This window comes from Sebastes umbrosus, chromosome 19 (assembly GCF_015220745.1).
Source record: "Sebastes umbrosus isolate fSebUmb1 chromosome 19, fSebUmb1.pri, whole genome shotgun sequence".
NCBI classification, from domain to species: domain Eukaryota; kingdom Metazoa; phylum Chordata; class Actinopteri; order Perciformes; family Sebastidae; genus Sebastes; species Sebastes umbrosus.
The window spans coordinates 24,675,663-24,692,036 of NC_051287.1; the positions used below are offsets into that span (position 1 = coordinate 24,675,663).

At 39.3% G+C, this 16,374-nt stretch overlaps 1 protein-coding gene across 2 annotated transcripts in view; it reads left to right on the forward strand.

Annotated features, from left to right (window-relative positions):
* Window positions 1–5,838: 5,838 nt before the first annotated feature.
* The window catches only part of dym (dymeclin), a 79,599-nt gene continuing 69,063 nt past the window's right edge, over window positions 5,839–16,374 (forward strand). The window contains exons 1-5 of one of the 2 annotated variants that reach the window (XM_037752744.1): window positions 5,839–6,073; window positions 9,273–9,499; window positions 12,715–12,767; window positions 13,494–13,587; window positions 15,987–16,123. In XM_037752744.1, coding sequence (XP_037608672.1) covers window positions 9,360–9,499; window positions 12,715–12,767; window positions 13,494–13,587; window positions 15,987–16,123 — 424 coding nt within the window. In that variant the 5' untranslated portion in view covers window positions 5,839–6,073; window positions 9,273–9,359. The remainder of the gene's footprint in view (window positions 6,074–9,272; window positions 9,500–12,714; window positions 12,768–13,493; window positions 13,588–15,986; window positions 16,124–16,374) is intronic. The other variant, XM_037752743.1, reaches the window with a different exon arrangement.

Sequence of the window (16,374 nt, forward strand, 5' to 3'; positions counted from 1 at the left end):
AAACTGCCCACTTACTAAACTATATAAACTGGAAAAACAAAGTTTGGAAACTTGTGTTTGGTGGATTATTTCTCTGTTGTTACAATGCTAATTGGCATTGTATTTTACATCGTTGGAAAGCCTGTTTATTTACCTTCGCAATGATGTGCAACTTGTAAGGATCATGCATTTGTGGGATGAGCAGCACAGCTGATTATGTGGGTAGCGCCCAAGAAAAATTTGCCAAAATGCTCCATCAATGGTAAACAGTGTATTCTCCTGTTGGTGTTGACTCTTGTTTTGAGTTGTTTGGTGGATTGGATGATTTAACTCTCTATCAGTAACAAGGAACAAACAAGACATATTAGCAATTTTACACTTTATTAATTTAATCCACCGTCAGGAGCCTCAGTAGCGGTGGAAGATCCATACGCAGCCACAACAGCCTGGCACCTCCTCCTCATGCTGGTCACCAACCTGGTCACACGTTGCTGTGGGATGGCGTTCCATTCCTCAACCAGGATTCGTTGCAGGTCAGCCAACGAGGTTGTGTTGGTCACTCTAACACGTACAGCACGCCCAAGCTGATCCCACAAGTTTTGAATTGGGTTGAGGTCCGGACTCTTGGCAGGCCGTTCCATTCTCTCTACTCCCACATTGTGGAGGTAGTCTGTGATAACCCTGTCTCTGTGGGGGCGAGCGTTGTCATCTTGGAGGATGAAGTTAGGTCCCAGATTGTGGAGATATGGGATCGCCACTGGCTGCAGAATCTCATCCCGATATCTCACTGCATTGAGATGGCCTTCAATGATGACACGTCTTGTTTTGCCAGTGAGGGAGATGCCCCCACCAAAAGCTGTTACTCCATCGGTGCAACAATCATCATAGCGTTCTCCACGTCGTCTCCATACTTTGACCCTGCCATCCAACTTTGGCAGACAGAACCTGGACTCATCACTGAACATGACATTCCCCCACATGTTCAGGTTCCATTGTCTGTGTTGTTGACACCAGCACAAATGGGCCTGACGGTGAAGGGCAGTCATTGCAGGCTTCCTGGTAGCCTTATGAGAATACACTGTTTACCATTGACGGAGCATTTTGGCAAATTTTTCTTGGGCGCTACCCACATAATCAGCTGTGTTGCTCATCCCACAAATGCATGATCCTTACAAGTTGGACATCATTGCGAAGGTAAATAAACAGGCTTTCCAACGATGTAAAATACAATGACCATTAGCATTGATACAACAGAGAAGTAATCGACCAAACACAAGTTTCCAAACTTTGTTTTTCCAGTATATATATGTATATATTTGAAAGCATCAGGATATTGTTTAAAAAGACATTTCAATTTGTGATTCCCATTCAAAGAGGCCTCATGCCACAAGCCTGTTTCAGTCAACAGGTGTGTTTCTGTGACCCAGGATGGCGAATAAGGGCGGCGTCAGGCCCGATGAAGGCCTGATGATGATGCAGGAGCTGGACGACCGGCTGAAAGAGCAGATTGACAAACTGGAGCATGTTCGCCTCGCTGCCGTTGACCTGAAGGACAACTTGTCCGGGGTACAGTACATCAGCATGCCATAAATCCCTCATCTAGAATAAAAACCGGTTTAATCAAAACTCACTTTTCTTGAGATCTCACCTAATTTGACGTTCATTTTCTTCTAATACAGAGCAACGGTGATCTCACCCAGTCTATCGCTGACCACCTGGACTGGTTGAATCACTTGTCAGAGCGAGTGGAAACTCTTCACATGAACACGACTGTTTTTGTTCAGGTGAGAAACGGATAGATTTTATGTAAAAATATGCACCATGGAATCATAATACCAACTGAAATATGAATGGTATTAAAAGTTGATTTTGATACAGGCTCTCCGGACAGGTTCTCAACATTGGGCAAAAATACAGTAGCCACCTCAGAGTCTTTGCCATTAGAGTTATTGTGATTTAGTTGTGCATATTACCAAACAAATTTGTTTAATTATCACAAATCAATTGCCACACAAACAGCAGATGCGCGCGCATGTGTCCCGACCCGGAACATTTATACGCTTAAAAAGTTACAAACAGTCCCTTAAAGTAAAAGATCAGAGTACGTCTTCCTCCTCTGGCAGTTGCCCACTTTGCCTTGTTGGTAATCCCGCCTTGTTTATGGGTTGTGACACAGGAAAACATTTTATTTCAGGGAGCTTTATTAAAAGTTTGATTAAACAAATTCCTTAAATCCACAGAGATAGAATCCCAGTTGAGAACGACCTGTACATTTACATTACAGTTGATTTAGCTCGCTGTCTAGTTTGGATCATCATCATTTTTGAAAATGAATGTATTCACATATTTTACTTGGGACTATTTGTGAGACGTGGGAACATCAGACAGTGTACGGTGCTTTTTAACTCATTTCTGCATCATCTATTTCCAGATGAATCCCAAGCCTCGCGCATGGGCAGGGAAACAGGCCAAACATGGCTACCGCATGGGACGTCTCCACCAGGGGGGGGACGCCCAGTCGGAGTTTGGCTGGTCCCCCATCCGCACACGACGAAACAGTGATGCCGCCTCTGAAATGTCCTGTAACTGGTGACCTGGTAGACTGTGGCCTATCGGTCCACTGAGGTTGCAATTAGTGCAAAATATTGTGCAGCTCACTTCCAACAAATTGACGACTGAAAACTCTTTGCATATTTTTTTATTGGTACATTTCACCAATTATGATGTTTTACATGTAGTGTAATACTTTACATTGTTGATGTCCTGCATTGTTGTGTTGTTGAACGTGCTAGATTTTGAATAAAATCCTGGCTAATCCTATCTTTTCAGTTTGTGGATTTCATCTCCATGCTTCCTTTGTGTAAAGTTTGTGAAATTGTATAAACAATGTTATTTTTAAATTTAAAAAAAAAACAAAAAAACAGTACATTACAATTGATGCACTCAGTAATACATAACTCAGACTATTTGATATACTAATACTATTATTTATTTGACCTTTTTTTCAGGACCTGTTGTGATTACCATGACCACCGGGCCTACTGAGTCTTCTGTTAGCGGCTCTTTGAGGCTGTAATGCTGTAAGCTTTTGACTTTTGGAGATTTCTGCAAGAGTTGCATTTTTCGGCGATTGAATGCTATGGATCTCTAGTTTGATCCATCCATCCTCTGAATGCTCTAGGTCTCTAGTTTGATCCATCCATCCTCTGAATGCTCTAGGTCTCTAGTTTGATCCATCCATCCTATGAGTGCTCTAGGTCTCTAGTTTGATCCATCCATCCTATGAATGCTCTAGGTCTTTAGTTTGATCCATCCATCCTCTGAATGCTCTAGGTCTCTAGTTTGTGGCTGTAAAGTTTCACGAGGGTGTGATTATCCTAGAGGTCACCACAGGTCATTTTATACAGTGACATCAAGTTTCAAAAAATGGTCTCACTACAATGAAATGTCTCCTATGGGGACTAACATCATCACACATGAATACAGTTAGGCTGATTGGATCCACAAGAGTCTCAGTTTTACAGTCATACCCAATTTAAGTAATTCTAAAACTGTTTAGAGACCCCAGTATGCAGAAATATTCAAACACACCATTTTTAGTATAGGCGAAAATAACATAGTATAATATTTATACTGCATGAAAACAACTGCAGGATTTTTGCCCCAAACTGCATGTGATTATCATAAAGTGGGCATGTCTGTAAAGGGGAGACTCGTGGGTACCCATAGAACCCATTTTCATTCACATGTCTTGAGGTCAGAGGTCAAGGGACACCTTTGAAAATGGCCATGCCAGTTTTTCCCTCACTGAGATTTTGCTTAACTTTGGCGCGTTATTTATCCTCCCTCCTGACAAGTTAACCAATAGATTTCTGAAGTCGTCTAGTTTCATATGATACCAGTATCTTCACTCTAGCTTTTAAGAGCTACAATTTTCTTTTCTTGTGACCAGTTGTCACAGGGTGCATGCACGAGTTGTAAACTGAATCAAAGAGGGATTTTCCCTTTTCAGACTTTTCCATTTGAGTTGTAATCTCTAGAGGATTTGAGTGGTGAAATCATATACTTATTTAACATTATGTCAGCAGGTGAGCAGCACTATGTGGCTACTCCTTTCAACACACCTGACACTTCCACCTGATCCCTTGCACTCCTCCAGCAAGGCTGTATCCTGGTAGTTGTAGTTCTGTTTTCACCCAGTAGAGTGAACCAGAGGACTACGTCATGTAGTCAACAATGAACAACAGCTATGAAACTGAACATTAGCTTGATGATGTTGTAGAATGTGAAGTTATTTAATTTGGTAACATGAGGTGGGGACTTCTGCTGGAAAGGACCACAAAGGCGATTTCCACATATAATTAATTAGGCTTTTAATTCACGCTGCACAACTAAATAGTACATCACAAAAATAATTTAAAAAATACCATTCATTATCTTAATGGGAATTTGCCATGCTCGGCATTGCCCATGCCTGGATAAATAACAAAAAAAGGATTGTGTACCTTTGTGTCTTTTCAGAGCTAGATCAAAGAGCATTGTGAACATATTCACTACTTATTAACTGTGAAATAATCTTATTAAAATAAGCTACAATATCCTTCTATCATCCTTTCTATGTATCTGGCTGTAAATGGACTCCAGTCTGGAGCATGGGAGCATGAAATAGGCTACTGGTCCTCTGGTTCACTTTACTGGGTGAAAACAGAACAACAACTACCAGTCTACAGCCTTCCAAGAGGAGTGCAAGGGATCAGGTGGAAGGGTCAGGTGTGTTGAAAGGAGTAGCCACATAGTGCTGCTCACCCGCTGACATAAAGAAACAACCCATAGTAAGAGTGTGAGAGAGAAAAGTGTCAATTACGTGAGAGTTCTGAATAACATCTGTAGAGACCCTCCCTGTAATTTATCACACACTTTTTGGATAAAAGACATTTGTGTGTTAATGAAAAGAACAAAAAAAAATAAATCTATTTATGTATTTATTTGTGTATTTATTTAGCCTATTTATCTTCTACCGTTACCCCGATCCTGTGCTTAAAGGTCCCATATCGTGCTCATTTTCAGGTTCATACTTGTATTTTGTGTTTCTACTAGAACATGTTTACATGCTGTAATGTTAAAAAAAAACTTTATTTTCCTCGTACTGTCAGCCGGAATATGCCTGTATTTGCCCTCTGTCTGAAATGCTCCGTTTTAGCGCATTTTGACGGAATTGCAACTGAATTGCGTTGCTAGGCAACAGCTTGGGTCCATGTGTGCTTCCTGTCAGCTGATGTCATTCACATACACTGCAACCACTGGGACACATTTAGAATGTTTATGTTTAAAATTATGTCAAGGGTCTAAATATTGTATATTTGTGACATCACAAATGGATAGAAATCCTGACAGCTTGTTTCAAATGCAGTTTCTGAATACGAGCTGTGTGTATTTCCCTGTGGATTGAGCGTTTCGATACTTTCACAGTATTTATAAAGGACTTAAGCCTGCTTTATAATCAAAAAACGTGAAAATCTCATTTTTTATAATATGGGGCCTTTAAATAATGTAACACTTTTATAGAATGATAAACCTGTCTTCTTGGCTTTTATTTTGACATGTTTGCTTTTACTTCCGGGTCAGGTGACTGCCGTTCTTCGCTCTTTGATTCAAAAGAGAAGATGACAGAAAGAAACTTGCAAAAAACAAAATGTAATCGTTTTATGAATTTGTTTTTCGTTTTAGGTCTCGGGTCATACCCAGACCCAGACCGTACAGACCTAGACCTAGACCGTATAGACCCGGACCATCTACCCGGACCACTGCACGTTCTATCGGCCCCATTTCTATCTGCAACGTCACAGACGTAATCAACGCCCATGTGTCGTCATCACGCAAGGGGTGGCGACGTGGAAAACATGGAGGAAAGCAGTATGTAGAGTAGTAAAGTTAATTGTCTCATATTACCCACAGTCTCAAGAGTTCACCTTCTGAAATCATACCCGATAAAAAACAATAGACTCAACTATTTATTGGTGTAAGAACAGTCGTCTGTTAACGGTCCTGTGAGAGGAGAGAGAGCCGAGGAGACAGCGAGCACCGATACTGACAGGTGAGCGGTCAGCTGATAGCATCCGAGCCGTGAACGGTAGCTGCTCTCTGGACAGACAGTCAGTAACCGCCGGTTAACCGGACACGCTCATCAATCAGTCATTTACCTAGTGTTAGCTACGACTTCATGCTGATGTGTGAGTGTCAGTGAAGACACCGTGTTTACAGTCTAAACCGCCGAGTTTCTGAGACTTGAAAATGAGCTAGCAGGTAGAGCTAAAGAGATAGCACTGAGTCTGACAACAACAAGAACATGATCAGGACATAGCATGTTTTGGTGGCATGTACATCCCTTCTTAGCTCAGATTAGTGCATTTCCTTTATTACCATTAATACTAATATATGTATACACTATCCATCTCTGTTTTTGCCACAACTGTGTTTTTCTAGTGTAGATTCTAGTGCTTCAAATGTTGGCTGGCTGGCTACACCTGTGTGCTAAAGGTGTGCCATCTCAAGAAAACTAACCACACGTCCTGGTTCCTGATGTTTCATCCTGAAGTAGACTTCACCTCTCTTTTAAATGAATGTGTTGGACTTGGTAAAGACAGATGGTTGCATAGGATTACTCAAATCAAAAATGAGTAGAGATCCACATGATCAGTCCCAGTTGTAGCAAGTCTTCATATATTGTTTATTAACTTCTTAAATGTCTACATAGAACAAAGGAACACATGATTGATCTGCTACTTGTGATGCATATTTGCCATTGATTAGTTAAACTATCTTAGAGGTGATGTTTAATCTGAATTGTAATTATGTTTAAAAGTGATAAGTAACATAATGAATCTCAGTTCTGTGCAGTTACATCTCCCACTGGCCTTTCTACTGTACATGGATGTTTGTAAGGGCCACTTTAGCGACCTAAATTCCTGTATTTCAAGATTCAAGATTAGTACATGGGAATTCTGAGCAGTTTACACCGAGTCAGCTTTATGAAAAGAAAAAAGGTAGAAAAGGCACAAGGTAATTACAGTACAAAATAAGTAGCACATTCAACTCAACACAATAAATGAATAAATTATTAAAATACAAAGTCTCCCTCATCGTAGTCAATAAATAAACTACACTACCCTCTGCATAGGAACGATACCCCCACAATACAAATATACAGTATATATATATATATATATATATATGCACCATGACCATGTTAAAAGAACTTATTTAAATATTTAAAAACTAATAAATATATAATATAATATATATTAATTAATATATTTCAGACAATTCCACAATGGAAGGCAGCATATTGCACAGCATTACAGTCCATTCAGTTCAGGTGTACTGTGTGTCAATAATGGTATGGAGGTGAGGTGTAGGGTATTTGTGTCCCTCTTTAACGTCCTTTGCCACCAGTCTGATTGTAGCTGGAAGAAGCTGTTGTGAAACCAGAGGTGCTCTGTGAGTGGAGATGCTCTCTGGCCTGTGGTGCCTCAGGTTGTGTCCTGATTCCCTCCACCTGAACAGAGAGTGAGCCTGGTGGTGTCTGTCCCTCAGGATGCTCTGTGGCCTCCTCCTGCAGCGCTGGGTGTATATTGTGTCCATTGAGGGGACCTCCATCCCTATCCCTTCTTAGCTTAGATTTGTGCATTTCCTTTATTACCATTAATACTAATATAGGTATACACTATCTTATCTCTGTGGTTTACTACAACTGTGTGCTTCTAGTGTACTCTAGTTTTACTTGGGCAAATGTTGGCTGGCTGGCTACACCTGTGTGCTAAAGGTGTGCCATCTCAAGAAAACCAACCACACATCCTGGTTCCTAATGTTTCATCCTGTAGTAGACTTGACCTCTTTTTTCAAATGAATGTGTTGGACTTGGTAAAGACAGATGGTTGCATAGGATTACTCAAATAAAAAATGAGTAGAGATCCACATGATCAGTCCCAGTTGTAGAATGTCTTCATATATTGTTTATTAACTTCTTAAATGTCTACATAGAACAAAGGCACACATGACTGCTCTGCTACTTGTGATGCATATTTGCCATTGATTAGTTAAACTAACTTAAAGGTGATGTTTGATTGTTATTATGTTTAAAAGTGATAAGTAACATAATGAATCTCAGTTCTGTGCAGTTACATCTCCCACTGGCCTTTCTACTGTACATGGATGTTTGTAAGGGCCATTTAGCCATTTTAGTGACCTAAAATCCTGTACTTAAGAGAGAAGTCAAACTCTGGGAGCCTGGTCGTAATTACTGAAGTATGCTCTTCATATTGACTTGGATATTGTGACTGCATGTTTAAAGGGACAGTGTGTAGGATTTGGTGACATCTAGTGGTGTGGTTCCAGATTGCAACCACCTGAGTACCCCTCCGCCCACTCCTCCCTTTCCAAGACTGCGGTAACGTGAGCAGCCGAGTGCAAAACCGTGGTAACACCGTTCGCCTCACTCAGAGGCCATCGTTACCATAATAACACTACTTTAGGAGCAACAGAAGTCAGACAGCGGCTGGCGGTACCACGGTTTTGCACTCTGCGGCTCATGTTACTGCAGTTTCACAAGCGTGTCGGAGATCTACGGTGGCCTTCAGGTGATGTAAAAACATGAAAGTCTCTCTAGAGCCAGTGTTTGGTTTGTCCATTCTGGGCTACTGTAGAAACATGGCGGAGCAACATGGCGGACTCCGTGAAGAAGACCCGCTCCCTATGTAGATATGAAAGACTCATTCTAAGCTAACGAAAACAACGGTTCTTAGTTTCAGGTGATTATACACTAATGAAAACATAGTTATGAATATTATATTCTACTTCTGATAATAGATCCCTCAAAAATGTTATGCACTATTTTTTTGTAAAAAACACAATTGGCAGAGGTGCTGTGTGTGTTGAGCTGATGATTAATATTTGCCAGGACATTTAAAATCAAGGAAAATCAAGATAAAGTTAATAAGTTTCTTTCCAGCATTCCAACATTTTTTGGGGGGAGCGGGTTTATGCATTTATTGGAGAGTGGACTGCACAGACAAACAGGAAATGAGGGGAGAGAAAGAGATGGGGAATGACATGTGGTTATATGGCCAGCACCTTAAACCCCCCAGGGTGCCCTCTTCTAGACATTTGAATTATGGGACATAATGAAGCCTTGAAAGCCTTTCTGTCAAGTGGCTCAGACATCCATTGTGTGTTTGTAGTATAGTTGTTCATTATCTGTGATGCCATCAATGATTAAAGCATTTCCTCTGCCCCAGGATTTGGCATATGCCTGGTGAAGAAGCAGTGAAGAGTGGTGAGTCTGGCTGAGTGGAGCCAGTAAAGAGAGAGAGAGAGAGTGCGAGATGGGAGCCAACACCAGCCAGGTGAGTGACCTGTCCGATAACCCCAGCCTCAAGGCCCTGGTGGGCACCGAGTCCATATCTGAGAATGATCCTTTCTGGAACCAGCTCATCTCCTTCACCTTCATCAGTCCCACCAGCAGGTAAATAAACACACATGGAAAGCTTCTGTAGGACACCTGTCCGATTATGTGCCACAATGTTGCAAGATTCATATTAACGTCAGGAATTTAGGGCTGCCCCCTCTTAGTCAATTAGTCGACTGATCGGTCGCTTTGGAAGAATTCTTTAGTCGATTAGTCTTTTTTTATGTTTTTTCTTGCTGAATGACTTATTTCCAAGAAACCTATAAGTATATTTTTAATAAACACAAGATTTAAAGTGGTGCTTTTGAGTGATGTGTGGAGAAACTTTACAGATCTGTCGATTAAATCAACTAAATGATTAGTCGACAAAATCATATGAGTGTTAGTCGACTAAGAATTTCTTTGTTCGAGGACAGCACCACAGGGATTTATCAAGTTGAAGTACCAAACATTTCATGCACATTACTCTGTCTGACATCATTATAAAGTGAATACTTTGCTAGACAAATAATTACTAAGATTAGGTCCACTTGCTAGCTTTCTCCGGAGCTTTCAGCCACATCTCAAAATGATGATGATGATGATGAAATAAATGCAGTTGAAAGCTCAGGAGAAAGCTACTAAGTGAACCTTGTGTTAAGGATTTTTAGCCAAACTAAGGTGAAGCACTTTCACAAGAGCCTATAGACTAAATCATAAGAAGAATATTCAACTTAATTTAAACAAAAGAAATCACTGGTAATGAGAATAAGTGTTAGTAGCTTAGTTGGAGTTGAAATTGATCGTTACAGTTGCAACGTTGAATTGCAGACCTTAGTTGCCTTGGTGGAAAATCGATCTTCCTGGAAGTGTTTCTCATCAAAGTTTTATAGCTGGTGTGTTTAAAAATTTAGAGGACAACAAACTATTAGTGACTCCTTTTACAGCTTCTTAAAAATTCCTGTATTTGACAAATTTCTCCAAGCATCTACTCAAGAGTTATAGTATTCCTTACCAACAGCACACAGCCTGTCCAATGAGAAAGTCCTCTAAGATTTCCAACCAGGATCTAATGTTAATCTGTAGACAGGATGTTTGCAGAGCTCAACCTCATGATCCAACACGGTCATTGTCCTGCTCATCTGAGAATAGATAGTTCCTCTGTAAATAGTGTTGAGAAGTAAGGACACTGCATTCTTTCTTGCAACTGGATTTTGCCTGATTTGACATATTATTCATCTAGTTCCATTCATTCATCTCTGGAAAGTTGTTAACAGAGTGTATGCACTTGTGTACTTATCCTGCTCCTTATTGCATTATGCTTTCCTCATATAATCCAAGATTTGTCTTGTTTATTTGAACACAAATACAAGACATAAACACACAAAGTCAACACACCATATATGCACTGGGGGCAACACAAAAAAACAAGAGTGTTACTTTCATAATCGATTAATCTGTCTTGATTAATTGTCTGTAAAATGCCCATCACAAGTTCCAAAAGCTAAAGTTGACATATTCAGATTAGGGCTGAAAGATTTTGAAAAAAATATCTAATTGTGATTATTTTGACTGATATTGCAATTGTGATATGATTTGATATTAGAGGAAATCATTTTTACATCATTGTTCTCATTTTCTTTGAAAAACCTATTAAAATGATTATGGTGTGATTTTTGTGGGGATCTGTAGCAAACAAAGGTGTTTTCTGTTAAGTCTGTAGAATATGATGTGGGGGCCAGGACATATCTGCAGCACGACAATATTTAATTTAAAATGGTATTTTAACACATATTTCAACTTTAACAAAGATTGCACCTCCTGCGATTCGAAAAATCTCAGTCGGCCATATTGCCATTTGAATACAATTTGATTAGTTGAGCAGCCCTAATTCAGACTGCATGTCATCTTTGACCTACAGTGAATAATCAGTTTCCCAAAATGTCAAACTATTCCTTTAAATGCCTTAATGTGACCCAGCTGGTCCTTCCAGTTATGGCTCATGTAAAAGTTTTTTTTTGCTTGATGATCACAGTAATATCCAGAGGGCAGAGAAAGATGTTTTTTACTCGCAAAATTGACATGACGGCACTTTGACAGTTATCTACCAGAAAGGGAAGAGATTCCACACTCAACACTCTATTAATATTAGTACTGTACACTCTATTATTATATATAGTATTTCCATTTTCTGCTACTTTATACTTCTACTCCACTACATCTCAGAGGCAAATATTGTACTTTTTAACTCCACTACATTTATTTAATAACTTAAGTTACTTTGCAGATTCAGATTAATAATGCAAAATATCATCAAAAAATAAATGATCATGTATTAGATTGGATAAAGATAGGACTTTATTGGTCCCTTGGTGAAATTCACAAAATACCCGGCGGTGTATAAAAAATAAGCTCCAACTTTACCAGCTTCAACATTAAAGTAACCCGATGTACATTTTAATGCATTCATAATTAAAATTCAATAATATAATATATATTATTCTAAAATGGGCCATTCTGCATAATGAGTACTTTTACTTTTGGTAACATTTTGAATTCAGGACTTACAGAGTATTTCTACACTATGGTATTGCTACTTTTACCTAAGTAAAAGATCTGAGTACTTCTTTGAACCACTGGTCGTAAGAATATGACAACAAGTTGTGCTGTACATCCTAACACGTCACTGTACATCTCATTCAGTCTTTGACAGGCATTTATAGAGCTTAAAATGTCTATTTTCTGTCAATACAGACACAATCTATTTGAATCTTATTGGTGTTTGGTTATACTGCAGTTTTCTACTGTAGCATGAGAACAGAGGGCAGATGCTACAAGCAATCAGCTCCTCTTATCCATTTTCACTTGCATATCTTTTAAGTATCTTTTAGGGCTGCAACTAATGATTATTTTCATTGTCGATTAATCTGTTGATTATTTTCTCAATTAACCCTTAGATGTTTGGCCTATAAAATGTCGGAAAATGGTGATAAATGTCGATCAGTGTTTCTCAAAACCCGAGATGACGTCCTCAAATGTTGTGTTTTGTCCACGCAACTCAAAGATATTCAGTTCACTGTCATAGAGGAGGAAAGAAACCAGAACATATTCACATTTAAGAAGCTGGAATCAGACTGTTTTTTCTCAATAAATGACATAAACCGATTATTTATCAAAATAGTTGCAGAATAATTTAATAGTTGACAACTAATTGGTTGATCGTTGCAGCTCTAGTATCTTTTCCTTTTCTTTCTAACTCTCTTCTTTGCTGTTTTTTGTCCCCTTTAAACCAGTGGAGACTCCAAGTTACTGGAAGAGGCTGTCATCCCCCTTGCCAAGATCCTCAGTACGTTGCCTATGATATTAAAAACATAAATGATATATGTACTGGTCAATACGTTGATCCCAATGAATATCAACTTCTCCAGAGTTTAAAGGTCCCATATCATGCTCATTTTCAGGTTCATACTTATATTTTTTGTTTCTAGTAGAACATGTTTACATGATTTAATGTTCAAAAAACACATCATTTTCCTCATACTGTCTGCCTGAATATACCTGTATTTACCCTCTGTCTGAAACGCTCCGTTTTAGCGCATTTCAATGGAATAGCAATGGAATTGCGTTACTAGGCAACAGTTTGGGTCCATGTTTACTTCCTGTTAGCTGATGTTATTTACATACACTGCAACAGGAAGTAAGCTGGGACACATTCAGAATGTTTACGTTGAAAACCGTGTAATGATCTATATATTGTATATTTGTGACATCACAAATTGACAGAAATCCTAACGGCTTGTTTCAAACGCACAATTTCTGAATACAGGCTGTGTGTATTTCTCCGTATATTGAGCGTTTTGATAGTTTAACAGTATTTATAAAGCACTTAAACCTGCTTTATAATATAAAAGACATGAAAATCTCACTTTTTACAATATGGGACCTTTAAATTAAAGATAAACATTTGTTTCTTTTTGTTGTTTGCATGCCAAACTATCAGATAAAGACATTTCTGGATCTTATGTAATGCTGCTGATAAATTCTCTCCTCCCTTTTTTTTTTTTCTCCCAAGTTGAAAACAATCCCAGATCGGGGAACTTTGGCTCTCTTGTGAGAATTTTCCTGGGAAGAACCAAAGAGCTGAAAATCTCTACAGAATGCCAAGAGTGAGTATGGGAACTATTCGGATGACTGTGTCAGTAATGATAGACCCGGTGCATGTCAGTGTTGGCTGTGCGGGAGTGCAGGCTAGTTATTGTTTGATCACAGGCAGTCAGGGAATCTTTATTTTTTACAAGGGGGAGAAACACTGAAGTGGTTGAAGTTTCCCATGAGAAAACTGCTGAGGTATAACCATCCACACATGTGGCATTATCCTGCATTCGCTGCCAAGCTCCAGAGATTGACCCTGCCCAAAAAGTCCCCAAAATGCTTTGGGTGGGAACTCCTCATTCTCTATTAAACATCATTAGAGGTCGGAGTTATCGCTCCCCATCCACTCCCATCTATTTTTCTCACATTTCGTAACAGGTTTTGTCCCATAAACAACATAATTGGCATGCGCAAATTGTCAATTTGCGGGCCTGATTAGACACTCCCCCGTGTTAGTGTTTAGTGGTTGTGAAACAGCGTGGCTTGCACTGGATGGTTCCAATCATTTCTTGTTTTCCTCCTCATTTGTTTTTCCACCAACGTTGTTCCAATTTTGTCTCTGTGTGAATGTATAGTAACTTGTGCAACATCATTACATGCTATGGGGGAAGGAGACAGTTTATTCTCACAGACAAAGTGAAGGTTGCAGTTATGGGAAAACTGTTCATCATCACCATTTTAAATATTACCGGGGGGATGATGCAAATGATGTAAAGTAACTCAAAAGCCATAAGGGATGTCATTTAGGGATGGGACGATAAAAAAACACTCACAATAAGTTGATCGTGTTAAATTTTCATTATCGCGATAATCTTGAATGTCCTCACGAGTGACATGAAAAAGCTGTCTAGCTTTTTTTGCTTCCGTGTAGAGAAGTGAAAAAATAGAGCCTGATTTGAAAAATATCATGTAAGAACTAACAGAATCACACAATCTTGTGATTTCTTTTAATTATGTATCCTTTATTTATGTAGGGGGACCTTCTGATTTATAATGACCTTATTTAAGATTGTTTGATTTCCACAAAAAAAAAGACGTGTCCTATCTGTTATGCAACAAAAATATTAGTTTCTTAACAAAATGTAAGGTACAGTAAAATTATTCCAATATGTTTTAGTGCTGTTTTAAGAGTTTTAAGCATATTTTGATGATAATCAGGAAAATATCGCGAATCGCAATTACGGTATTTTGGCCAGGATAATCGTGACATGAAATTTTCACGTCGTCCCATGCCTAGTGTCATTATTTGAGAAGCACTAGAGGGTCACTACTTTGAATGTGACCCTCGTTCAAAGTATGATCCACTGGTTCTGCTCAGTCAGTGGCCGTGATGCTTTATTAATTTGCCATGAGGAAATTAAAGGGTAACTTCAGCATTTTTCAACCTGTTTCCCGTGTTTTTCTGACAACTTTTTAAATTGGTCCAGTATTGAGGGATAACGCTGCAACCGACAAACCGTGAAACGAGCTGAGTTCACTAAACACACTTGTTTTTGCCACTAACAGGCTCAGATTGTTAGAATTGTTGTTGTTATAAGTGTCTGACAACATTCTGGAAAGGACCCTAGAGAGAAATAAAACATTTTTCTTACCTTTAGCTTGATCCGGTCTGTTTGTTATTGCGTCCAAATCCCGCTCAAGGAGAAGTCTTGTGAAATCTGAATATCCGTATACTCTGGCTCAAATAAATACGGGCGGTCATCGAATTCAAAGACCTCATCCACATTTTGGAAATCATCTAAATATTCAGCCATGACATTGAAAATATTTTAGACAAAATTAAGTTCTGTACTCCATCACAACACTCCACCTTTTGAAGTATTCCACTATCACACCGTTGTCTTCAGGCAACACGTCACCTCGCCAGATTTCACAACGAGACTTCTCCTTGAGCGAGACTCTTTCCATAATGACAGACACTTCTAATAACAATCAGAGCCTGTCATGGCAAAAACAAACACTTTTAGTGGACGTAAATGATGGTGCCAGCTTGCCCCAATAGCTCTATATTGCAGTCTGTGAGCAGCTGCTGTCTACAGCCTCTACCTCAATACTGGACCAGTTTCAGAAATTGTTGTCCGGTAAACTCAAAAACATGGAAAAATAGGGTCCAGGTTGAAAAATACTGAAGTTCCCCTTTAACTTTAGTGTTAGGGTTCTAGTTTTAGTAGGCAAAACACACAAGGCCTTTAATCCCAAGTGTGTATGCCGAGCAACTTTTGAATGAATATGTGTAACTGTTAACATTTGAAGCAACATATTACCGAAGAACATGCATGATCAGCCAAGCTTTCCTCTGTAAATGTACGACATATCCCAGATGCACATACCCAGTCGCTTCATAACATCTATTTCCGTCACTCCCTTTGACCTTGAACATGATGTCCTTTTTTGTTTTGTTTCTCTTCCGCAGTCAGCTGTTTATCTGGCAGGCCCACAACGCACTGTTCATGATTCGCTGCCTGCTCAAGGTGTTCATCAGGGAGATGAGTGAAGAAGAGCTGCACCTACAGTTCTCCTACCAGGAGAGGGCGCCAGGCTCCTGCGGAGGTGAGCTCCATCCATCACACGTTGATGATTTTTGAAAAGGAAGTCACAGGGAGATTGAAGTGGGGCCACAAATTAGATAATTAAATTAACTTCACATTGAACACCTTGTTTTGTACGTATGGAGTGAGTAGCAGCTGTGTTGTCTGAGACAAAAATGACTTTAAATCAGTTTACAGATTTTTTTTTTACACTTGAGTGTACTTTATTCAAAAATCCACCTCATCTGCTGAAAAAAAATCTTATGAACAACA